This window comes from Erpetoichthys calabaricus, chromosome 1 (assembly GCF_900747795.2).
Source record: "Erpetoichthys calabaricus chromosome 1, fErpCal1.3, whole genome shotgun sequence".
Taxonomy (NCBI): domain Eukaryota; kingdom Metazoa; phylum Chordata; class Cladistia; order Polypteriformes; family Polypteridae; genus Erpetoichthys; species Erpetoichthys calabaricus.
Window position 1 is genome coordinate 160,101,880 of NC_041394.2, and position 26,876 is coordinate 160,128,755.

Sequence of the window (26,876 nt, forward strand, 5' to 3'; positions counted from 1 at the left end):
GCGAACTTTTGCACGTGGCAGGACTCCGAGTTATATTGGAAATCCGATGTATATAGGCTGAACAGGACCGGAGAAAGTACAGTCCCCTGTGGCGCTTCTGTGTTGCTGACCACAATGTCAGACGTGCAGTTCCCAAGACGCACATACTGAGGTCTGTCTTTAAGATAGTCCATGATCCATGCCACCAGGTATGAATCTACTCCCATCTCTGTCAGCTTGTCCCTAAGGAGCAGAGGTTTGATTGTGTTGAAGGCGCTAGAGAAGTCTAGAAACATAATTCTTACAGCACCACTTCCTCTGTCCAAGTGGGAGAGGGATCTGTGTAGCATATAGATGATGGCATCCTCCACTCCCACCTTCTCCTGATATGCAAACTGCAGAGGGTCGAGGGCGTGTTGAACCTGTGGCCTCAGGTGGTGAAGCAGCAGCCTCTCCATGGTCTTCATCACATGTGATGTCGGAGCAACAGGCCAGAAGTCATTCAGCTCACTAGGACGTGATACCTTTGGGACTGGGGTGATGCAAGATGTTTTCCAAAGCCTCGGGACTCTCCCCTGTTCTAGGCTCAGGTTGAAGATGTGCTGTAGAGGACCCCCCAGCTCCAACGCACAGGCCTTCAGCAGTCGTGGCGATACTCCATCTGGACCCGCTGATTTGCTGGCACGAAGTCTCCTCAACTCTCTTCTCACCTGCACTGTTGTAATTATGGGTGGGGATGTCTCTCCTATGCTGGTATCAGCAGAAGAATGTGTGGAGGGTGCAGTACTCCAAGGTGAGAGTGAGAGTGGGTTAGGGTGGTCAAACCTGTTAAAGAAGTAGTTCATTTGGTTTGCTCTCTTCACGTCTCTCTCGATGGTGGCACCCCACTTCGAGCTGCAGCCAGTGATGATCTTCATCCCATCCCACACTTCCTTCATGCTGTTATTCTGCAACTTCTGCTCCAGCTTTCTCCTGTACTGCTCCTTCGCCACCCTGAGCTGGACTCGGAGTTCCTTCTGCACGCGCTTGAGCTCATGCTGATCACTGCTTTTAAAAGCCTTTTTCTTCTGGTTCAAAAGGCCCTTGATGTCACTTGTAATCCATGGTTTGTTGTTAGCATAGCAGCATACAGTTCTTACTGGAACTACAATGTCCATACAGAAGTTGATGTGGTCGGTAGTGCAGTCAACAACCTCCTCAATGTTCTCACTGTGTGATCCCTGCAGGATATCCCAGTCTGTAGTTCCAAAGCATTCTCTCAGAGCCTTCTCTGCCTCCGGGGACCACTTCCTGAATGAGCGTGTGGTTGTAGATGGGACCCTCACTCTTGGTTTGTAGTGAGGCTAAAGCAGAACCAGGTTATGATCTGTTTTCCCAAGCGCAGGCTGCGGGGTGGCGCTGTATTTGTCTTTAACTTTTGCATACAGTAAATCAATAGTCTTATTTCCCCGGGTGTTACAGTCCACATACTGGGAGAAGGCAGGTAATGCTTTGTCCAGCGTCACATGGTTAAAGTCTCCAGCGATTAGCACAAGCGCCTCAGGGTGCTGCGTTTGTAACTTAGCAACAGCGGAATGGATGATGTCACTCGCTGTCTCCACGTCCGCCCGAGGAGGGATGTAAACGATAACAAAAATAACGTTTCCAAACTCTCTGGGCAAGTAATAGGGACACAAACTTACGGCCAGCAGTTCGATGTCCCTGCAGCAAGTGGAGACTTTAACGTTAACATGTCCAGAGTTACACCACCGTGTATTTACATAGAGAGCGAGTCCTCCTCCTTTGTGCTTCCCGCAGGTACTTGCATCTCTGTCCGCTGTAACTGTGCTAAACCTGGGTAGCTCCACGTTAGCATCTGAGATGGTGGTAGTTAGCCACGTTTCGCAAATGCACAACAAACTGCATTCTCTGTAGGTTCTGACATTTTTCACCAGCGCAGCCAGTTCGTCGATCTTATTTGAGATTGAGTTCACATTTCCCAGAATCACAGAAGGCACCTAGGGCTTAAAACGCCACTTTCTCGCAAGCCGCTTCATTTTTTGCTTAGTGCCGGCTCTGCTGCCACGATACCGCCTTCTTACCTCGTCGGGTAAATAGGGAACCACACCGGCACTGGCATTTGTTCTCAGCATTCTAAGTTGAGTACTTGAATAGATGAGTCTCGGCGTGTAAAAATCCATGCCCACGTTGTAAAAGTAAGTATGTCCAGGGAACGAATCCACATAAAATAAAGTGATAGGAGTGATCAATAAAAAAGAGAAAAATAAAAGTAGAAAAATAAAGTCGTACATGGAGCTTCTGAAAAAGCTGCCACTCTCGGCGGCGCCTGTGTCATGATAATCATAATAATCATTGTCCATCCATCCATCCATTTTCCAACCCGCTGAATCCGAACACAGGGTCACGGGGGGCTGCTGGAGCCAATCCCAGCCAACACAGGGCACAAGGCAGGAACCAGTCCCGGGCATGGTGCCAACCCACCGCAGGACACACACAAACACCCACACACCAAGCACACACACTAGGGCCAATTTAGAATCGCCAATCCACCTAACCTGCATGTCTTTGGACTGTGGGAGGAAACCGGAGTGCCCGGAGGAAACCCACGCAGACACAGGGAGAACATGCAAACTCCACGCAGGGAGGACCTGGGAAGCGAACCCAGGTCCCCAGGTCTCCCCACTGCGCCACCGTGCCGCCCAATAATCATTGTATATAGATATTATTTAAATGAAGGCCAAATCTTATTGGACAATTTTATCATGATAAAGCTTTGATAAAAAATATTCATCTTGTAACACTAAATGATATTCATCTTGTAAAACTAAATCAACCATTTTTTTCTCCATTAAACAATACAATAAAATAGCAATTCCAGCAGTAAGTCAGCTTTGTAATGCATATTTACTTATTACACGTCTGATAAAGGCAAAATTAAAGCCTTTCACAATTTTTGGATGTCAGTGACAAATGCACAGGTATTAACAATGACTAATTTTAAATTAAAATATATTTTAATCTCTGTACCATTGTTCTTTGACAGATTACAGGAAACAGTGTTAACTTGTGGCCATTGCTTTGGAATATATTCTAGGCCCTCACAACACTGAACTGAATTAAGTGAATATCTGCAGTATGTACTCTTATGTAATGTGTATTTTTCATCTAATGGAAATCCATTGAGGTGAGGGGGGGTGTTCAAAAATCCAAGTAACTTTAACGGAAAAGTTATAATTTTTTGGTGAAATCTTTTTTTAAGAAGACACTTAATTACTAATGGTTATCATCACCTTTAATGTTTGATTAAAGGAATATTCATGGTAAATTTAATGATTAAATAAGCTAACTACTAAATCTCTGGAAGACTAAAATCAATACTATGTCAAGTCAACAAAAAACATCTTGCTCTACTTATTTTGGTATGGATCAAGCATTAAATATATACATATGTGTATTTTACAGGTGTTGAATTTGGATATGAAGGTCATAAATTACTGTTCAGAAATGTTGATTTTGGTATTGACATGGATTCCAGAAGTAAGTATATATTAATTAATTACAAGATGTCTTGTAATGTAAGAAAATATTAGAACATTTAAGGCAGGAGTGCAAGAAAAGAAAAGAAAAGAAATTCTGATGAAGAATTTGTATTAATGATTGCTTCTCATTCCCATCTAAATTTAAGTTTGTTTTTCAAGGGGTTATAGAAAAAGATCCAAGGAAAGAAAGACAAATTAGAAATAGATAAGTACATGAATAAAAAAACTTAGATACTAAAAGTAGTAAATAGTAAGTTGATGTGCACTTATGTAACACATCTATACAATTAATACAGTTGTACTTGAAAGTTTGTGAACCCTTTAGAATTTTCTACATTTCTGCATAAATATGACCTAAGACATCATCAGATTTTCAGTCAAGTCCTAAAAGTAGATAAAGAGAAACCAGTTAAACAAATGAGACAAAAATATTATATTTGGTCATTTATTTATTAAGGAAAATGATCGAATATTACATATTTGTGAGTGGCAAAAGTATGTGAATCTTTACTTTCAGTATCTGGTGTGACCCCCCTTTTGCAGCAATAACTGCAACTAAACGTTTCCGGTAACTGTTGATCAGTCCTGCACACCGGCTTGGAGGAATTTTAGCCCATTCTTCCGTACAGAATAGCTTCAACTCTGGGATGTTGGTGGGTTTCCTCACATTAACTGCTCGCTTCAGGTCCTTCCACAACATTTCGATTGGATTAAGGTCAGGACTTTGACTTGGCCATTCCAAAACATTAACTTTATTCTTCTTTAACCATTCTTTGGTAGAACGACTTGTGTGCTTAGGGTCGTTGTCTTGCTGCATGACCCACCTTCTCTTGAGATTCAGTTCATGGACAGATGTCCTAACATTTTCCTTTAGAATTCTCTGATATAATTCAGAATTCATTGTTCCATCAATGAAGGCAAGCCATCCTGGCCCAGATGCAGCAAAACAGGCCCAAACCATGATACTACCACCACCATGTTTCACAGATGAGATAAGGTTCTTATACTGGAATGTAGTGTTTTCCTTTCTCCGAACATAACGCTTTTCATTTAAACCAAAAAGTGCTATTTTGGTCTCATCCATCAATAAAACATTCTTCCAATAGCCTTCTGGTGTATCCATGTGATCTTTAGCAAACTGCAGACAAGCAGCAATGTTTTTTTTGGAGAGCAGTGGCTTTCTCTTTGCAACCCTGCCATGCACACCATTGTTGTTCAGTGTTCTCCTGATGGTGGATTCATGAACATGAACCAATGTGAGAGAGGCCTTCAGTTGCTTAGAAGTTACCCTGGGGTCCTTTGTGACCTCACTGACTATTACATGCCTTGCTCTTGGAGTGATCTTTGTTGGTCGACCACTCCTAGGGAGAGTAACAATGGTCTTGAATTTCCTCCATTTGTACACAATCTGTCTGACTGTGGACTGGTGGAGTCCAAACTCTTTAGAGATGGTTTTGTAACCTTTTCCAGCCTGCTGAGCATCAACAACTCTTTTTCTGAGGTCCTCAGAAATCTCCTTTGTTCATGCCATGATACACTTCCACAAACGTGTTGTGAAGAGCAGACTTTGATAGATCCCTGTTCTTTAAATAATACAGGGTGTCCACTCACACCTGATTGTCATCCCATTGATTGAAAACACCTGACTCTAATTTCACCTTCAAACTAACTGCTAATCCTAGAGGTTCACATACTTTTGCCACTCACAAATATGTAATATTTGATCATTTTCCTCAATAAATAAATGACCAAGTATAATATTTTTGTCTCATTTGTTTAACTGGTTTCTCTTTATCTACTTTTAGGACTTGAGTGAAAATCTGATGATGTTTTAGGTCATATTTATGCAGAAATATAGACAATTCTAAAGGGTTCACAAACTTTCAAGCACAACTGTAGATAATGTAGAGCCGTTATTTATAAAATCATTTTTTTAATTCTCTAATGATAAGTCTGATGCTATGTTTGGATGGCTAGGGAGGACATAAAAATAAAATAAGAAACTTTCAGGGGTAAGATGCTGGAGAAAAAATATCTGCAGGGGTTCCAAGGTCAAAATACCACCCAGCCACCACTAGGCAATTGAAGATCCCAATGGACTACACTGCTAATAAATTTTCTCTATTTTTACACAGTTCTGTTTTTAAACAAGTTGATATTTTTTAAGATGTATGTGATATATAATATTTACCGGCATGTATCTGTACTCCCACTATGGCTTTGATGAGGAACTTGATTTATAAAAAATATCTGGCGTCAACCTCACTATTCACCATACTTTTATTTCAGATCATTTATCACTGGTATTTTTAAATGCTGTGCACAGTCACACATACAATACACGCTAACAATTAGTAAAGCACAAAAAAACATGCTGTCCATCTATCGTTCAAACCTGCTTATCCAGAGCAGGATCCCCTCAAAGTTGAAGCCTGTCATAGCAACTATTATGCAGAAACAATCCCTGGAAATGGCGCCAGCCCATTGCAGGGTGAACACATACACACAGACCAATTTAGCATCACCAATCCACCTAATCTACGTGAGTTTCGTCTGTGAGACACAACCAGAGCACCTGGAGGAAATCCATACAAGCACAGAGAAAACATGCAAACTTCATGCAGTACCGCAGATGAGAATCCTGGTCTTCTTATCCATTAATACTGTATTCTAGGTAATGCATCATGCTGATAGGAAGTGCTTCTTTTGTAAATTATAAAAAAAAGGTGCAGTTTTATAAGTTTGTTTTTTATACTCAGTATTGTTTTATACCATTGGTATACAACTTTGTGCATGTTTTGAAAATTTGTTTTCCCCCTTCCTATTACTAGAAGGCTCAGAAGATAGGTGGCTGTGTATTCTGTTTTAGTACTTTGCAGGAGAAAAGTGTTTTAAGTGTCATGTGGCTTTGTAACATTTGTGTTTCACTTGCCTAATGTGAAAGAGCCCTAACATCACTGCAGAATTACAGTTGCTTAGAAAAGCTGATAATATAAACTTTTTTGTGTTCTTGCATATTGTACTGCAAAAAAGCATAATGAGTGTATATACTGTAAAAAAGTATTTCAAATCAGTTCTGAGAACCTAGTTCAGAATGCCTGAATAACATTGACTTTGTGTATAGAAAAATATAATTTGTTGCAAGAGAAGTATATATTTGATCTCTTCTCCAAATAAATCATTCATTGTCATCCCACAGATGCTGTGATTTGGCTAGTTCAGCTACTCCTTCCTTACTGATTTCATTGCATTTCACTGAAATTCCCAAACATTTCTGTGTTTTTGCTAAACTTGAGGTGAAGCAATTTCAGTTAAGTTTGCTTATGGCGTTTGCAGCACATATTAAAAGAATGAAGAATGCAAACACAGGCCTGCTAGATAAAGTGTGTACAAGTATTCTGGCACAAATTTGCTCACACAGTAATTGTGCCAGAGATGAAATGAAAAGAAAAAAAATCAGCTGTTTCTAGAATTAGAGATCTTTATTTTTCTCTTATGGAAACACATTGGAATTCATCTCGGCAGATACCCTGCACTTAGTTGGTTATGGTTGTGTGCATTATTGTTCCCAGCAGTGGACTGAATCCATGTTCATTGTTAGCTCCTGCCTTGTAACTTAGTGATGCTGCAATAGGCTCCAGACATCACAACCCAAAGATTAAGTAAAATTGTTTGTTAGGATACATATATGGAAAATACAACTGTGTCAAAACTGTGATACTCAAAAAGTAAAATTTGAAATGTAACTATCAGTATTACATTCAATAGAATAGAATGTATATTTTTATGATTGCAGTCTGTATCGTGGGTCCAAATGGAGTTGGAAAGAGTACCCTGTTGCTACTACTAACTGGTAAACTTAGCCCAGTAAGTATTTTTTATGTATTTATTTAATTTAATTCTGAAATTGTTCTTCGTGTTAGTGAAATCAGATTTTACATTCTGTTTCTTCTGTGTTTTGCTATACATCCTTTTTTGACCATGAATTTTTGATTATGTGAAGTTTTTTTCCAGTGCATTGAAAAATAATTCAACCTTCATCTACCTTTTAACATTTTACCAATTTTTCATGTTGGAATTTTGATGCATTACTGTGGGAAATTGTAAAGGGAAATTACAAATTTTCCTTCTTAGAGCTCATCCTATAAACAATCCATACAAAATAATAAATGAATACATTTTTTTTAAATGTTAATTCTCCTTAACACATCTTGCAGCTACAGTAGCCAATAGTCATTTTGAATAAATATCTTTTAAGATTTTTGGTTTATGATAGAACACTATTTGTCACTGCAGAATCAAGTTGGTTGAGTAATATAGTGTTGGATAGCAGGTCTTGCCACAAAATTTTTTAGTGGGACTGAAATCTTTCACCTTACAAGGAACACCATGAATTGAGAACTTGAAAGACCTCAGAAAAAATGTGGATGTATATGAATCATCTAACTAAATTGGAAACCTAAGGTCAGTCATGTTATGACCAAACTCACTGCTGAAGACAGATCCCCCATTCTAAAAACATGACGGTGGATTTTCTTTTGTTCCTGGTTAGGTAAGATAAAACCAAGAGCACACCCATGAAAAAATTGTCTGGGATAACAACAGATGATTCTTTGGCATGATAGGGTCACAAACACATAATAGATTTCCTCACAAAAGAAATGGAATGCAGGTTCACCAAAAAAGATCTTTGTGCTATTTACTGTGCTGAACACATAATGACAGATGTCATTTAATGCACCATCTTCATCTAAGCAGAGGACTGAATAGCTGATGGTTTAGACATCTATTTTTTAAACTTTGCAGCTGATTATAGTGACCCAATTTACATTATAAAGTATAATAGCTAAGTAGGGGAAGGATGCCGTTAGAAGGAACTGAGTCATACTGGATGGCTCTGTGATTTGGCATTCATGATAAATATTTCAAGCATGTCAAATAAATATGAAATTGCAAAGATTAGATAACTTTATGATTTTACAGCTGTCATGTGTAAAGTATTTGAAGTTAAACTGAAGTTTTAGCATGTGCAGTATGTGAAAAATTAAATTACATGAGTGAGTTGGCTCATGCATTGGTACAATTTTGTGAAAGACTTACAAGATATAAAAAGCAGTTCAGTTTCATGTGAACTTCGCAAAGCTCTGCAATGTCGTTGAATGCAGGCTGAAATTGTTTAGCAGCAAAATACCTACCAATTGAAGATGGCATTGCTGTTCAGAATTAATTGCTGTAGTGAGTAAATGTTGAACTGGATAATAATTTATGTGTAGCAATGAGAGTTGCTGTTGATGTTGCAGTAGCTTCTCCATAGAGCACCCATGTTGGCTGGCCATTACTTTTAGAGGAATGGCCAGATCTACACAGTGTGTGAACATCTTTGTGGGTTTTCTCCACTCATCCATACAGATCACAGAACTCTCGAGAGATGTTCAGCTGTTTTGGAAAAGGATTTATACCTTTCAGTCAATATTTGCCTCTCTATATTGAGATCTCTAATCAGTTTAGAAAACTATTTGCTATATATATAGTACCATATCATCTGTATATAGTGAAATTTTCTGTTCAAGTCCTTCTCTGATAATCCCCTTTATCTCATAAGCATTTCGAAAGTGAACTGTCAGTGGCTCAATGACGATTGCAAAAAGCAGTAGTGACAAGGGGCATCCTTGTCTAGTACCACATTCTAGCTTGAAATTGAGATTGGTCTGTATGATGCACATTGTAATAAGTCCTTATTTTGTTTAGGAAAGACAATAATTAATGCATGGTGAAAAATTTGAATTAGAATTTTATTGTCTCTAGATACAGTAAATGTTGCTAATAAAAGGGGAGCTAACTTAATTGAGATTTTTTTTATACAATTTGGCAGGGTAACCATCAGGGTCTGCTGCTTTCCCACTCTGAAGTGACTTTATAGCATCTAGTAATTCTGAGAGTGCCAGAGGTTTATCCAATTCCTGTGCACTTACGGTATAAAGTTGTGGTATCTGTAATGCATCCAGAAACCCATTAGGTTGTGTCTTGTCTCCTTTAAACTGAGTAGAATATAAGGACTTATAGCAGTCTCTAAGTATGTGCATTATAATTTTATGGTCAATGACTTTGTCTCCGTCTGTGTTGGTAATTGCTGGGATTACATTGCGAACTTCCTGCTTGTGGATTTGTTGAGCTAAGATCTTATTAGCCTTCTCTCCGTGTTCATAGTGTTGATGTCTTGATTTAAAAGTGAGTTGTCAAGAGGTTGAGCTTTGTATGCAGAACCTTTGTTTTCCTATAAAGTGCCTCTTTTGGACACCTGGCATGTACTTGATCTGTTCTGGTAATTTCACTGATTAGCTCTGATACCTTCTTGGTTTCTGATTTATTTTTGTGGGAAAGATATGAAATAATCTTTCTAGAAATCTAGAAATCTCCAGGGGTCAGATAAGTTATGATTGGTTACAAACTGTGTAATTGTTTTTGCAGTGTTAGATGTCATTGCCCTTGTGGCAGGAGACCTATCTACAGTAGGTCTGGATTTTAGACACAAAGTAACCAGCCATTATAATTTTACGAGTGTTCACATTGGGAATGGATACAAATACATTGTGGATGAAGTACCTATCATCCACATTGGGTGCATAGATATTTATCAAAATCACTTTACAATTAAATAAATTACCCATGATGATCACATATATTAAATCATGCAGATTAATTTAAAGTGGCCGATCAACTCCTTTTCCACACAAGGAGTGTCCAGCAACAAATTTTATTAGATTTAAACATTTAATTCAAGTTTATCATTTTATAAAAATTAAAAGATTTTGATATTTTCCATTTGACTTGTTTGAAAAAGCTTTCAGGAATCCTGTGAAAAACATTTTTAAATCTGACATAACAAAATGTAAAATAAGTGGGGAGCAGAACACTTTTTCACATTGTCTTAAAATATTGCTGCTTTCATTATTTCTTCTTAAGTGATACCTATTTCTTTTTCTTTTTCCAGCCTAAAGGAGAGATGAGAAAAAATCACAGGCTAGTAAGTTGTTATAATCATTTGTTCTTGTTACATAAGCAATATGTTTCAAAAAAGTGCTAAACGGTCTGCGTTTGAGTTTTTTCTTAACACTGAAAATCTCCAAACAAGCTTTAGAAAGTGCTCTGGAAAGGTGCTGTATTTAAAATGGGATGCGTTTCTCTTGTGAATTACGTGGTGGATTTAAACATATAAAAAAAGGTATGTGCAATAAAATATTAGTCAGTCTGGCTATGTTATTATACTATAGAGTTGTGTACTATTTATAAATATTCATGGTAAGATTGTTTTAATGGATTGTTTTAAAACTCGCTCTCTTTAACTGGTGGAACATTCTGTTTAGGTTTCAGTGCAGATCAATTATACTTAAAAATGTTATTTTCAATTCTCAATTGTTTAATAAAAGTAAAAAAAAAAATTCAGTCATTTTACTTTGAATGAAAATGCGTAAACCTTTCAACAAAATAAAACTTTTACTACTTGGTACGTTTTTATATTGCTGCCTTCAGTTTTCTGTTGTACATAATATATGTTTGAAGTTGTATGTCTAAGCTACGTGTTTTAGTTCTGAAAGTATGAAATATCAAAACAAAAATATGTGAAGCCAGAAGCAGCATTGCAATTATGACGAGTGTCAGAAAATAGATACAGAACAAAATAAATAGTACTTTTGAAAAATAATCTTTAAAATTAGTTTTAGTATGAAAACAAAATACTGGGCTAATTGTGAGACTGGTAAAATATTTAAGCCTATTGTCACAATTTGTTTTGTGCTTTTTTTGTTGCAGTATATGACAGATAAACATAAGGCAAGTTAGTATGAACATAACACTTATCTTAATGTAATAAACGTTTAAGATCTTGCAGGAATTCATTGTATGTTCTCCTTAACTTTAGTTACGTGTACTGTACTACATCTATCTTTACATTTTCCCTGTCCACTTTGTATAATTTGTGGTAGCAGGGAGCCAGAGCCTTTTGGTGGTACACTATATGGCCAAAAGTATGTGGACACCCTTCCAAGTTATTAACTGCCGGTATTTCAACCGCACCTTTTGCTAACAGCTATATAAAATTAAGAACATAGCCACACAGTCTCCATTGACAAAGATTAGCAGTAGAATGGGTCATACTGAAGAGCTCAGTGGTTAAACATGGGACTATTATAGGATGCCAGCTTTGCCACAAGTCAGTACATGAAATTTCCACTCTACCATATCTGCCCTAGTCAATTATAAGTGCTATTGTTATGAAGTGGAAGTATCGAGGAGCAACAACGGGTCAGCCACAAAGTGGTAGACCACACAAGCTCACAGAGCAGAGCCGGCAAATACTGCAACACAGCACAAAATGTTTCACCTCTCCAAAGCTTGCATCATTTGTAGCAGGATTTCACACTTCCTCTAGAGGCAACATCAGTGATGAATTGCTCTTCACTATCTGGCAGTCTGATGGACAGATCTAGGTTTGGTGGATGCAATGAAAATGCTACTTTCTGTATTGCATGGTGGCTATTGCAAAAGTTGGTAGCAAAGGTATAATGGTATGGGCTGTTTTTCAAAATTTGGTCTAAGCCACTAATTTAAAATAATATAGACAATATTCAACAGGATTTTTAACCATAAATTGCATAGACTTCATAAGTGTTTGACAGATGATGCCAAACATTATTCAGTGCCCAGGATACAAGATGATTTTTTTTTTTTAAATATATTAAATATTTTAAATACATTAGAATACTATCATTGTTTTAATATAAGCAACAATATGTATCAGCACTGTGGATACAGTAAGTAATAAAAATATATTTAACTGTACACTTGGTGTGGAAACAGGCATAAGGAATACATCCGGTAACCTATTTTCTTTTAGATAGAATGGGGTTATATATTTTATTACATTCTTGTTTACCATGGTGTCAGAGAGTAGCAACATGTTGGTTGTATGTGCAAAGGAGAATTTCACTGTATTCTATACACATAACAATAATAATACTACAACCACTACTAAAACAATAAATGTGCCCGTTAAGCCTGCAGCTCAGTATACGATTTCTAGTCTAGGAATCGCCTGGGATAACAAATTACACAACTGGCTTACAACTGTTCATTACAGAGCCAAAGTTTCAAAATATTGCAGTCTCACCACATTCTGACAGCGCTGGTTCCTGTACTGATTGCTTTTCAGGTTTGTCAATGACTAATGAAATCTTGGCCCATTCTTTTTTCTTTTTCCATTGTTTTTTTGTTATGACAAATGCAAGGTTTCAGACTGACGAGCCTCAGTTCTGTTTGCTTGGTCCAATCCACCCATTCATTCTTTCTTTTCAACTCAGTTTTATGCATTGTACTTCGTGTGTACAGAGAAAAGAGATGTCCCCTATGACTTAATTTGTCAGGGTGAGTTGTAGACCGACATGAAACTACGTGACTGCTGGTCATTGAAGCATGGTGCCACTTGCCCTCGATTTGCTAAGATTATCAATATAAAGACTAGGGGGTATACGATTACCACAGAATTCATAATTGACAATTATAGCCCTTTATATTATAATTACTATTATTAATTTTGATTAAAAACACTACAATGAAATACATATTTTGTGTTCTCACCTGCATATACCGTATTCTATATCAATACAGTATAGTAGAACCTTTGTTTAGCAAGTAACCACTTGAAATTGTTACAGTATATGCATTATTCTTTTTTATTTTTTACCATCTTGATACAGCACACTGGTTAAAAATATTTGCCAGTGTTATTGTAATATAGTAAATACAATACGTTATTGACATTTAAATTATTAAAGAAAATGCAAGTACCATGTAATTCATTCCTTTTTTCTTCAAAAAAATATTACTTTTGGAAAACAGCCATCACTGCCACTCAACATTCAAAAATGTAAAATGTGGGGAATGTTAAACTGGGGTTCTTCTGTATTAAGAAAACAAAAAATTGCATGAGTATGTAAAATCAAAGCAGATAATAAAATCTTAAATTACTTTAAACACCACCTCAAATTTGTGTTGTTCAAGTATGTAAAATCCATAAATGTAACAATATAGTGGATTCTGAAAGTATTTAAACTCCTTCACTTTCTGCACACTTTATTTTGTTGTAGATTTTATGTGATACGAACAGATTCCCATATTTCCCATCAGTCTACTCTCAATAATCCATAATTAAATCATGTTTTCAGAAAGGTTTACTCTGTGCTGTTGGAATCCACTATATAAGCAAGCTAATAAAATATTTACATGGTGACACACTGTTACGTGTTGCTGCCCTTGTTTTATTTATATAAAGTGCTAAAATGCACATACAGTACATATTGGCATAAATACCATAGAATACTTACTAGTCACTAAGCATAGCCTATGCCCACAGCACTGGAGAGTGGTTCAGTCATTGATAACAATGGCGTTCCTAAGTTCACCCTGTTAGCCAGTGAGACTCTTGGTCCTTGAGCAGTTGCTTCTTTATTCCTAAGGAAAGCGTGATGTTTGCATGCATCAGCTTTTCAGTGTGAAGTCCTTGTCAGAATAATGAAATGTTATGCATAGCCAGGTTTCGATAGTTCTGTTTCAACACAAATCAGTACTTCTTGCATAAAAGTCTTTCTTCCAAAAAGAGCCACTTGTTTCAGAATTTTTTTTCATTTTTGTCTGAAATTTGGAATAAAGTAAAAGTAACTGAACTTTGTAAAATACTTGTAACAGGGGATGACATCTATCTTACCCTGGGTTTCAGTTCATTTTTTTAAACCTTTGCTGCCCACAATTTTAATCAGAGGACAGTCTTGATAAATATAACACAGTGACAACTCTTACTGGACTTTGCTTTCTGTAGGCTGTTGGATACAGACATGTGTTATTGCATAAGCAGGTAATGTTCATCTGTATTGTAGACATAAAGTTACCGAGACTTGGTGCTGGTTACTTAGCTTTCATTCATGCAATGGGTTATGTTATTAAATTTTAGATGGATGTGGAAATGTTTGAGTGCAATTCTGCAACAGTTTACATAGTATGTATTTTTGATCAACACCATCATCACTGTTGAAGACAAATCAATGGCAAGTTATGGATGATTCTTTTAATTTTGGCTGTAAAATATCTAAAAAAAAAAAAAAAAAAAAAGTGTGAAGATTAAGGTGAAGTAGACGCAGCATTACCTATCTTCTCAAGCTGCTGCAAACGCAACAGAGAGAAATGCACACTATTTAAAAGATGTTGTGAGAGATCAGATGCCTAAAAATGCATCCAACATAGTCACCAGTAATTAGTCACGTATATCTCAGCGAGTACCTCTGATTTGTCAGTGCGCTCACACCCAAGAAATTTATCTGTGATTGGTTTCAGCACTTATTTGCTGTTTCAATAGTTTGAAATCAAGAAAGCTTGATCTCTGGCAAAATGGAAATACTAAATGGAATGCATAATCACCACTTTATGCAATTAGTATGCTGTGGCAGTTGTAATCGTAATCACAGTTGACATATGATTAATTGTGCAGCCCTAACCATGACGTAAAATTCCTGGAAAAGTAATTTTAGTTTGATGTCATTTTTAGATGTACTAACATTTCTAAGTTAGATCAGTTTCAGTTTGTGTGCATGACTGCAGTGCAATTCATAGGTGACATATTCTGGATCTTTTTGCCTCCCTTGCTTAGGATACTGTGGTTAGGTGGATGGAGTTTTATGAAGGCCATTGTTTAAACGCTTCTAACAAGTTTATTAGGCTATTTCTTGAGTTGAGATATATCTTGTTAGCAGGTTTTTTTCACTATTCAATGACTTGCAGTTTTAAAATGAAAATAACTGCCTAGACTTTATTCATAAAATAAATTACAAATGTGATCATGAATGTTTGTTCTTATGTAGCTTTCACAAATCAGTTGCAGTTTGAGTCAGTTTATTGAGCATCAGTGTATCTGTGGCTGGTTCTTGTCTGTTACACTTGCCATAACTTACTGTGCTTATGCATACCATGTCATCTACTATTTTCCATGAAAACATACAAACTAGAGCACTGTGAACAGAGTGGAGTATGCATCTTTGTTTGTACATTTTCTTATGCACACATGTTCAGTAAAACATTACACATTAATGTGAATAATGATCATTTTGATTGAAGTATCTAGCCTTTGTCTGAAAACCATTATGCTTTTATTTTACAGAAAATTGGTTTTTTTAACCAACAATATGCAGATCAGCTCAATATGGAGGAGAATCCTACAGAGTACCTGATGAGGAACTTCAATCTTCCCTATCAAGATGCCCGCAAATGTCTAGGCAGATTTGGACTGGAAAGCCATGCTCATACCATTCAGATTAGCAAGCTTTCAGGTATAAAGACAAACCAACATTATCTGTACATCGTTTTAAATAAAAATGAAAATATCAAATGGTTTTTTAGGAGTCTGTGCAAAATCAAGTATGATTTTTTTTTTTTTTTTTTTTTTTTACCTTTCTTTACCACCCTGCTCACTGTGCATGAGGGCAAAATAAACTTGGGTCCTCTTCCATGCAAGTCGGTAACAGTTCCAGTTGATTTGATTTTTTTAATTAATGCCCTAACTATAAATATGGGCAATTTCAGCCGAGTAACAATTTTTTTATAGCCATTCCCTGACTTACAAAGTCATTTGAATTGTGTTTTCTTTTATCTTTCCCATGTTGATGAATGAATAAGAGATTTGGCCTTTGCCACCTCATTTTTACACACTCTGATCATCTTTAAAAAGTCGGATATAAGTGAAAAAAATGTTTCAGTTTCACTTTGTTCATAATCATTTTTAGGGATGCCAAGAACAACATCATGGAACATATGGTTTTGTTAAAAAAACCATATGTTCCATGATGTTGTTATTGGCATACCTAAAAATATACATATAAAAGTATACATAATATAATATATATATATATATATATATATATATATATATATATTTTTATATATATATATTTATATATACACTTTTTTTGGCAGACATTCTCATTTCCGAGTATACACTTTCTTTCTCCCTGTTATTGGTGACTGATGAGGTCGATCCTCACATGGAACACACAATCGCATACGTGGCACTTATAAGCTTATAAGCCACCTCAAAATAATCTTTCGGAGAAAACCATCTATCCGAATAGTCAATGACCCAAGGAAAAGACTTAACACTGCAGAATATTATACCAGGTAGCAATCAATAATCAGCTTGCAGAAAATCCATCAAATCTAGAGATAGATGCTGAATGGATTTTACTAAAGAACATCATCTTAAGGAGAGCTGAAGATACCAGAGAATTGCTCAGAAAGAAGAATGTAGACTGGTTCAGCAAAAATAAGAAAGCGATTGAAGATTTGATTAATGGAAAGGAGGAAACAAAGATGTCTCTCAACCAAGATCCAAAATCTAATCCGATAAAGATAATGCCTCCAAAAACTCAAGCAGAAATTTAGAACATATACATATATGTTGTTTCCAGAAGTAGCTGTTGTCCGCCTACACAAAAAAAAAGACCTCTGAATAAATTAAAGTACATTTTCATACCTGGTAACTAATTTGACTTTAACATTAATGTAGTTAATTGTGAATGTCTAAAGATTTGTATGTGATATAAGATCAGTGGACACAATACAAGTTAGATAAAAATTTAAATAGCTGTGAGAAGCTTGTCATAATCAGTGGAAACGCAACTGTTAAGTTGGATATTGGGGATATTATGTCAATCTCTTTGTTCTATGTTATGTTTGCCATAATGATATATATGTGATATGTTTCTGTATCACATAGGTGGCCAAAAGGCAAGAGTTGTTTTTGCAGAGCTGTCCTGTAGGCAACCAGATGTCCTTATACTGGTAAGTAACTGGACCTGTAGAGTAGTAAAATGACTGTCTGTATTATTCCTTTGTTTCTTTACTCTAGAAGCATGCAGTTGTTTTATTTAGCATAGTTGTATTGTTGCCTGAATCATAACATATCATGCCTAATCCCATTTACACTAACTCTTGGTTGCAGTGGGACAGAGCCTAGCTTCAAACAGCTGTGCAGAAGAGAGAACCCATGTCAATCCATCTTTTGGCTCACTTATGCACACACACACTTACAGTTTAGAATCACCAACTAAACTAACAAGTACTTACTCATATTTTCAACTTTATATGATTACATGATAAGATATAAATGTTTTCTGCAAAATAATTTCATCTTCTATGATGTGGTATATGACAGAGCCTGCAGAAGTCAGTTGAAGCTATAGGCTTATGTCATTTGAACATTATTGAGTATATCAGTAAGATAATAGAGCAAGTACAAAACTGAGATACAAAAGGCAGTATATCAGATTGCTACAGAAAGTCTGCATAGCTGCATGTTTTTGAGCTATATCTTGTGTTTTTAAATGTTTTTTCAGGATGAGCCGACCAACAACCTGGATATTGAATCAATTGATGCATTGGGAGAGGCCATTAATGACTTCAAGGGAGGTGAGTTTTTCAAACATTTCGAGGTAAAAGTTATGTGTGCACAGATAAAACATTAAATCACCTGTACAATGCAGGGCACTTGGTTTTTCATACTAGCAAAGTATTAATTTTTGTTATGTTTTAATAACAATGTTGTTTGTTCCTTTTTTAATTTGTATGATAAAGACTTTCTCCTGTGCGCACTTCTGGTAAGGTGTACTGTACAGCATTACGATTTTAGTATAACTAAAACACAAAAATAAATGTAACAAAAACACAATGCACTGTTTCAGTTTCTGAAACTATCCTGACAGCATCAGGTGCAAGGCCAAAACCAACCATGCACAAAAAGATAGTCTAAAGCAGGACACATTCATGCACACTCAATTTCACAGCACCAGAATAGAGTCATCAGTTAGCTTAAGATTCATGTCTGTGGGATGTGGGAGGATGATGGGAGTAAAATCTCCGAATGTATTGCTCTACCACCCTACTCAGGGTAAGTCAGAGTAAAATATTTTTCTTTACCTTGTGAACAATCCTATTTGAGTACGGCAGCTTTTCACCGTATTTTAGAAAGTTCAAACACTGTCTGATACCATTTTTGATCAACTCTGAGTTAAGTTGTCTATGTTGTCGGTAGAGTAGAAGTTCTATTCATTGATTTATAGTGTGGATGTTTTCATTAGAAGGTCGCCCCCTCATATAATTATGGTTCAGAAAATGAACAGATGAAGCAAGTTTACAGTTCTGACTAAAGCTTTACATCATTTTCTATACTGGTTTTACTTTAAAACAAAAATAATAAATACATATATAACATGAAAGCAATATGTTTAAGGCCTCAACATATTGTTTTAAGCCATCTATTTATTCATTCATTCATTTCTTAACCTTTATATTTAGTTGAGGGTTTCAGTTAGTCGATGCAGGGTGGACTAGTTAATTTTAGTAGTTTATAAAATACAGATGTAAGAAGATGGCACTCCCTCGCTTCTCAAAATACCCAGAATAATGGCAGGTAAAACTTTGCCTAGCTGATGGAGCAGTTTCCTCACATCCCCACCTCTCATAGTAACACTAATTCAATTATTGGCATGAATACTGCCCGTGTGGAATTTTCACATTCTTCCTAAGTTTATGTGGGGTCTCCTTTAATGTCCATGCTAAAGCTGTGCGAGTTCATTGGTGATTGGTAGCATGATGACTTTAATTCTAAGTTGATTTGGTGTAAGTGAGTGTGCCCAGTGGTGCCTAAGATTGGTTCATGCCTTGTTTTTCTGCTAGATGTGTAGGAACCCATGAATTGAATACCTGGCTTAGAAAATGGATTGATGAATGAATGGATAATAATTCTGTTAAAAACTACCTAAAAACCAAAAAATGCTTAAGGTGATGGCTGCTTCAAGCCTTTTAATTCACAACTTGATCTGATGACAAAATAACTAAATATGCACTACAAGGCTCTTACCATGTTAGCTTTGTACAGTAAATTCAGTAGAGTTCATAAGTTGGTTTAACAAACCCAACAATAAAGCTATGTCATACATTTGAACATGGCAGTTGTTTAAAATATGGGAAATCTTTTTTTATTTTATGATAGCATTAAATTCTGTGCTTCATTGGTTGTGTCTTCTAATTGTCTATTATGTTCAAACTTGCCTCTCTTCATAATTGTATATAGAAGTGACTAAGGAAGGGCAAAGCAGACATTCGAGATTTCCAAATTGTATAAACAAGCTTAGAGTTTTATGGATGGCTGTGTTGTTTGAAGTTCTGCTCTTAATTATGTCCTGTTTTTTTTTTTGGTTTTTTTTGCAGCTGTAATCATTGTGAGTCATGATGCACGTCTCATCACCGAGACAAACTGCCATCTTTGGGTAGTGGAAGATCAGTCAGTGAACCAAATTGATGGGGACTTTGAAGACTACAAGAAAGAGGTGCTAGATGCCCTGGGAGAGATTATGATTGATAAACACCGTGAATGAGCAGCAGTCATTTTTTCAGTGAGAGGAGGTGGACTTTGAGCTGTGTGCTGCTAAAGCAATGTGTATCAGGGAGAGATTAGGTTATCAGTCTCAACAAAGTAACAGACTCAGCAGAGGAAAACCAATCCGAAGTCTTTTTCAGCATCGAATGAATACCAGTTCTGTAATTTGTGAGAAGAAAGCAGGAAGGCTATGTAATAAAGCGTTTTTCTTTTTTCATTTTTGAGAAATTTTAAGAAATTGAGTGCTGTGAAGAAGTGTACAGAAGTAACCACATGTGTTGGGTCAATACTAGCAACAGATAGATGAAGCAGACTTCACTCCCTCTGGCTTTGGCAAGCATTTGGCAAAAGATGACATTTCCAGGGAGGAAAAAAAAAGTTCTGGCTGTTGTTTTTATATAAATTAAAAGAGTGAGTCTTTAATCTACAACTTTTATCATGATTGAAAGAATTGTGTCATTGCGTAATTTCATTAGAGGATTCTGTATTTGGGTAAATATGAAACTAAGAAATTGTTCAATTTTGTAAGTCAATAAAGGCTAAGCACATCATTTTATTTCTTCATTTTATATTGATCTAATTAGGCATTTTGTCAAGAAACTGCCAACAAGTAGACCTATGTTTGCTTTTGTGTTTACTATTTAAAGGACTAAACAAAGTTACCTGAAAATAACTAAATTGACAGGGAAAGGATTGGCAGTATAAATATGCAACATAAGCTGCTTCTGGTATAGCTAGGCCACAATCACTTAACCATTTTCAAATTTTAAACTCTATTTAGCATACAGTTGTGTATAGTGTTTCATAAAACTTAATTTCTGAGTGATGTCACACAAACAAACACTTACTTCTCCCTCTTAATTATTTCTATCTTATGATAAATCTCACTTGAAAGCCTTTAATAAGGATGTATTGTATATGCTCATGTATACGTCGGTTCTTGAAACCCAAAAAATCGATCATAAAATCAGACCCCGGACTTATACGGCCGTTCAAAAATGCAACACTTACATTTTCTTTCACATCTTTTTGCTTCCTCTAATCTAACATCAGTTTCTCAGACACATAGAATATTGTTGCAGCAGCGCAGTTACCAATTTCTATTGCTACTTCAACAACGTTTAATTTAAAACCAGCTTCATATTTTCTTCTGATCGAATGCTCCATTGTAGATAAGGAATGCTCTTACAATAAAGGTGTATGAGAGTGTGAGATAAAAAAAAAACACAAATCAGTGCAAATGTTGCTTCGGAATAGTTCAGGTATTATAGTGTGGTCACGTAGGCACAATAGAGAGAGGGGTTAGGAGCTCACGCTAATACAGCGCATTGCCGCACCCACATAGGAAAAAAATGGCAATGTGCTCTGAGGTTACTCTCTCAGGTGGGCGTTAGCATATCATAAACCCTTGGACCAATAGCGTGAGTTTTCTGCATTCGACTTATACGAGCGACATTATAAAACACCAGAAATTATACTGTAAAATCAAGTACTGACTTATCCATGGGAGAACTTACCTGTGAGTATATACGGTAATTCATTTTTAATTGTTTTATGTAATACCTCAAAAGTAGGTTGGCTCAGAGTGCTGCACAAATCAACACAATATAATTGGTCACAGGGAAAAGCAAAATGCCATCATTACAACAAGGATTTGTCCTGTGTCATGGTTGCTCATGGCCAGCTGGAAATTGGCAAAAGGAAAACAAGATTCCAATGTGAAGAAAATCAGTATAAACTATACAGTTGTTGATACACCAGAAGATTCAAATTTAAGTGTGTGGTGTACTGATCTCCTACCTGGTCAGGCTGCACTATAATTGATGGCTGTGTAATCAGAAGTTACAGTATGCTGAAATAGATCTATGATGGTGCCTTTTGTCTTAATCAGCTGGGTCACTTTTCTTAATGTGGAATGGGACCTTATGCCATAGAGAATATAATACTGTGATGAGAAAGTAAATAATCCTGTCTTGGGAAGTGCAGGCTGTGATTGGGTGCAAATGCAAGTGGATCAGTCAGGTGCATCATTCACAATCAGGCAAGATAAAAAGGAGCCTGCACGATCAAGGGAGGAAAGAACAGAACGATGAAAGAGCAAGACAGAGGTTAAAGAGACAATAAGAGATGGCAGGACCAGGGGCCTCATGTATAAACGGTGCGTACGCACAGAAATGTTGCGTACGAACCTTTCCACGCTCAAATCGCGATGTATAAAACCTAAACTTGGCGTAAAGCCACGCACATTTCCACGGTAACTCATACCTTGGCGTACGCAATTTCTCCTCTCGGTTTTGCAGACTGGCGGCACCCAGCGTCAAAGCAGTGCTACTGTTCCTGTGTGGTCTGTCTTAGATCCACATTCCTGACGCGGCTTTATAAATCCACTGAAACTAACTGCATATTGTTTATTAGTGTAATGCATCTGATTGTAATTAACCTGCAGCAATATAATGGTCCAGGGAATAGCCATAGTATTACAAATACCATAACTGCTTTAGCGTTGTTACTCTCACTGCACTTCTTCTTTTTTCAGCTGCTCCCGTTAAGGGTTGCCACAGCAGATCATCTTTTTCCATATTACTCTCACTGCACCACTCGGAGTATTTATATCACTGTATCTGAGTGGGGAATCACAGCAGTAGGTGATCGGAAAGAGAAATATCGGTACACAGCATGAAGCAGACGCTGACTCAGCCATGGCAAAACGCTTTAGAGACTTCCCAGTACGGACTTCGTGGTTTAGAAAAAAGTTTCATCCCAAGAACTCTAAACGCACTCAATCAGTCCATCAAGTGCTCCTTGTAGAACTGTTTACTTATAATTACAATCACCTCACTGTAAACTTGCACTACAGTTATAATATTGCACAACCTGCGCCACTTTATAAAGCGCGTATTTACATACGTATGATGACTATATCATTTTTAAGATGAAATGCAGCAAAATATGTTGATTATATTATACAGCTAAAACTTTAACTTCATTTAAATAATCAGTATTGTTAATAATTAAACATGTGAGGACACGGTGCCGCATCGCTAGCTAGTTCACAGATAGCTCCTGCCTTGCGCTGTATTATTGTTGGTGCTGACGCGACACTGGAAGGATAGACGGATAGAATAATTAAACATGTACTACGAAGATATTTCAATGTTCTTTAAAAGTTCTGAAAATCGGCGTTCTAAGCTTACAGATGCTTCACGTCTATTACAGAGCTGATTGTGTGGGCGATTGGGTATTTGGAGAGAGAAAAGTAAGGACAGGAATTGGGGGTAAGTACGTTTGAAAGAGCCAGTACTTCTGTGATAAATTATTTCATTGAAGGTCGTACATGGCGCAGCAAGCCTCTTGCGTGAGATATGAACAATCACTGCGCCACCGTGTTCCCATGTTTAATAACATGCTTTCATTCCTATCATCATGAAAAAGATATCACGTATACATCTCAGTATTTTAATTATTCCAAGAGCTGTAATATCACGAATGCAATGGATTCTGTGTCCTGTCGGAGAAAGAGAAAGAACGGAAGCACGTAGTGATTTACACACATAGAGCACATTGAAGATCAAATTCAGAACAAAGCATTTAACGTGCTACTTGAGAAACTAGTAAAATAAACGATTTTAAGATGAAGTTTATGATGTTCTACTTTAATGGCAAAATAAACTACGTGATTAAAGTGGAAATTTCGAGATTAAAGTTGACATTTCGTGCTTTTTTCCCCACTGTGTGCCTATTTTTTTCTCTGTACCCTAATAAGCTTTCATATGACACTCAGACGGTGGGCTACGACTTGCCTTTTCATGCCGACTTTGATATGCGATTTCTTTTTTATTTCGGGCACTGTGCGACTTTGTGAATTTGAGCTTTCGAGTTTCTCCGACACTATGTCACTCGATCAACTTCCTTTTGTTGATTATACCACTGTTTAAACCAACAAATAGTACGTTTTTCCTTTGCCTCCACTTGGTATTCGCTGAAATTCTTATATTTTCCCCTGTGCTTTCCCCATTGTCTTTTCACAGAAGGCTATTTATATTGATTTGCATATTCAAAGAGGCGTAATTCTGGGAGGAGTTAGGGCGGGACAGAAGGCGCGTGAACGTGCGTTACTTTTCACGGCGATCGGGATTTATGTAGTGGAAGAACGTGAAAGTTTGCGTGCGCACAGATTCCTGCATCTGGATTTTTCTGTGCGTACGCACAATCCCGCTTTTGTGCTTACGCCATGTTATAGTGTGAGTTCTACGCACGGCGTTATACATGAGGCCCCTGGAGAGGAGCTGGTGCAACGCAGAGTGGAGGCACGCAGTCAGGAATGTTAACCCCAGCAGAGGAGGGTATGGCTGACACTCAAGAGGGGGCTGTGGGTTGTATCTGCTGAGCAGCCTGAAAGCAGGAGTAACCAGCCACTCCAGGAGGACTCCCATGTAAGGCCAAGGAGTGGAAGCGAAGGGATTAATGCTTGGTGCAGTGCCTTACAGACGCCAAAAAACTGGTGATGAGGACCTGAGCCCCATTAAAGGTTTGGCTGTGCCTGTTGGCAGATGTTTCTCATGCAGAGGTATGGGATATCATTTTTAGAGAGAGCACTGTGGCTCAATATAGTTTTAATAGATGAATTCTGTCTGTGGATTTTAATCATTTTAATAAAATATTTACTTCATGACCTTTAACCTCAAGTGTACTAATTATTTAATGATTTGATTACTGCACTTTTTGAGCCTTTGTTTTTTTGGTTTTAATAAAAGCACATTAACATTTTTCCACCATTCCCTTGTTGAATATGTGTGTTCTCATTTGCTCGGCTCATCTCGGTACATGACTATTACCAGTTTCGGGTTGAAGATGCTCCCAGAAGTGACAAGGGAGAGTGGGGCCAACCTGGAACATCACAAATACATAAAACCAGAAGCCAAGTCAATAAATACCCCTCTCCTCCAGCAATATGACACCTTGCTGATGAGTTAGCACATCTGTTTTCAAACAATTTTAACCCTTCTGCCTGTTTCCAGTTGTCCTTGTGTCAAAAAACAAGACACTTCCTGCTTTAATGACTATGGAGACAAACCCTAATAATAATAAAAATGGAAAATTTAATTCTTTGGCATCTCATGATTAGCATGGACTCTCTTCTTTAGTCTCCAGTTCAATTAACAGTTTGGTTGCAAATGAAATAAATGATAATATGCTCCACTTTTGCAGCATTTAGTCTCCAGATACTTATGGCAAGAGCCAGTTAGTGGATTTTAATGCAGCATTTAGTATAATAAGTCCAGAGCTTATCCACAGTATAGCCCTTAATAGGAATTTAATATCTTAACTTTGCATGAAACACACTTTGAGTAGTAAAACTGGCAGGTCAGCTCTCCGGTTTAGTGTGCTGTCATCAGTATGGACTTGAATACTCTGAAAATGATGTGGCTGCCTTCCACCTTCCCTCCGAATGGTCAGGTCAGTGTTGAAAATACAGTAGTTGTATTTCCCTATAATATACAAGACAAAGTCTGCATTAGGTTTGTGGATCTACCATTAATGCATAGTCTTTTATTCTCTGTTGATAGATGAACACTGCAGTGACTTGTCACATAATGATTTTGTAACCCATGGGGCTTATTTTGTTTTGTTTGTTTTGTTTTGTTTTTTTACAAATACTGTAAAGGAGAATTTAACCAGTCATTGCACGAGCAACAAGTCAATTCTGAATGACATCAAAGGCACTCAATTGAACTTGTTAACAAAACACTCCATTAAAGTGCAGTTCACTGTATTTCATGCACTTGTGTCTGTTTCTCTGTCATCTACCTTTTGCAGTGAACACAATGTATGTGAAATTGTTCACTGAAAACTAACAAGTCAACATACAATCAGTTCCTAAGTGGTCATTTTTATGCTGTATAATTCTGTACATTCACTTTCTTTCAGTTCACCTTCTCTTCGTCTCCCTCTGACTCCTTTCCTTTGACACTTCATTTATGGAAAAAGAGCCATAGTGTTGCAAACAGCAATGCGCCCAACTGGACATTCTTAAAAAAAAAAAAAAAAAAACCTGAATATCTAACAGTAATGATTCTCCAAGTGTGATCTTGCTAGTGCATCATGTAGTTAGAGCATAACATTCCTTGACTTAATTCAAGAGTTTTTATGATATAACTTAATATTTTATTTGCCTTTTGTTTAGTTGATGAAAATGTGTCAACATATCCCCTAAATCCTTTTAAGAGGTGTGATCATGTCCTGGGAAGTGCAGGTTCTGATAGGGTCTGGGTGTGTGTGAGCGCACTTCACCCTGGGGTTGGTTGGGGTGCTTGGCTGATCATGCATGCACATGCCAATATGAGCGGATCAGTCAGGTGCCTCGTTCACACCTCGGAGTAGGTAAAGTGAAGCACCACAATGGTGCCCAGTCGGGGAGGATTAAAAGGAGCCTGCATGACAGAGGAGGAGGACAGAAGGACAAAAAGAAAGATTGAAAAAAGGAAGACACAGAAGTTAAATGAATGGAGAGAAGGTCAGGAGCCAGTGCAACTGAGGGGATGCAGGTGAATGGGAAAGTGAGACACAGGGAAGTAGTGTGTGGCAGAGGCTCAAGAGGGAGCTGAGGGTTGCTGCTGTTGAGCAGTCTGGAAGCAGCAAAGCACTCAAGAAGATCTCCCCCACAAGGCTGGGGATTGGCAGCAGGAGTCGGTGGGAGTAAACCTCTGTGTGGCATCCTGTACACAGCAAGGTACTGGCAACAGGGGCCTGAGCAGGATCAAAGGGTTATCCATGCCTGCTCATTCACATCTCATGCTGAGGAATCTGAAGAGAGTAAGCCAGGGTGATGTCAGATTTAAGAAAACTGCACCAAGGCTTGTTGTTTTTAAGAATGTTTTCCCTTG

At 37.2% G+C, this 26,876-nt stretch overlaps 1 protein-coding gene across 2 annotated transcripts in view; it reads left to right on the forward strand.

Annotated features, from left to right (window-relative positions):
- abcf1 (ATP-binding cassette, sub-family F (GCN20), member 1) overlaps window positions 1-20,541 on the forward strand; it is a 546,353-nt gene extending 525,812 nt beyond the window's left edge. For both annotated transcript variants that reach the window (XM_051920392.1, XM_051920395.1), the window contains 7 exons: window positions 3,442-3,516; window positions 7,315-7,385; window positions 10,510-10,542; window positions 15,721-15,889; window positions 17,332-17,396; window positions 17,951-18,023; window positions 19,824-20,541. In XM_051920392.1, coding sequence (XP_051776352.1) covers window positions 3,442-3,516; window positions 7,315-7,385; window positions 10,510-10,542; window positions 15,721-15,889; window positions 17,332-17,396; window positions 17,951-18,023; window positions 19,824-19,990 — 653 coding nt within the window. In that variant the 3' untranslated portion in view covers window positions 19,991-20,541. The remainder of the gene's footprint in view (window positions 1-3,441; window positions 3,517-7,314; window positions 7,386-10,509; window positions 10,543-15,720; window positions 15,890-17,331; window positions 17,397-17,950; window positions 18,024-19,823) is intronic.
- The last annotated feature ends 6,335 nt before the right edge of the window (window positions 20,542-26,876 follow it).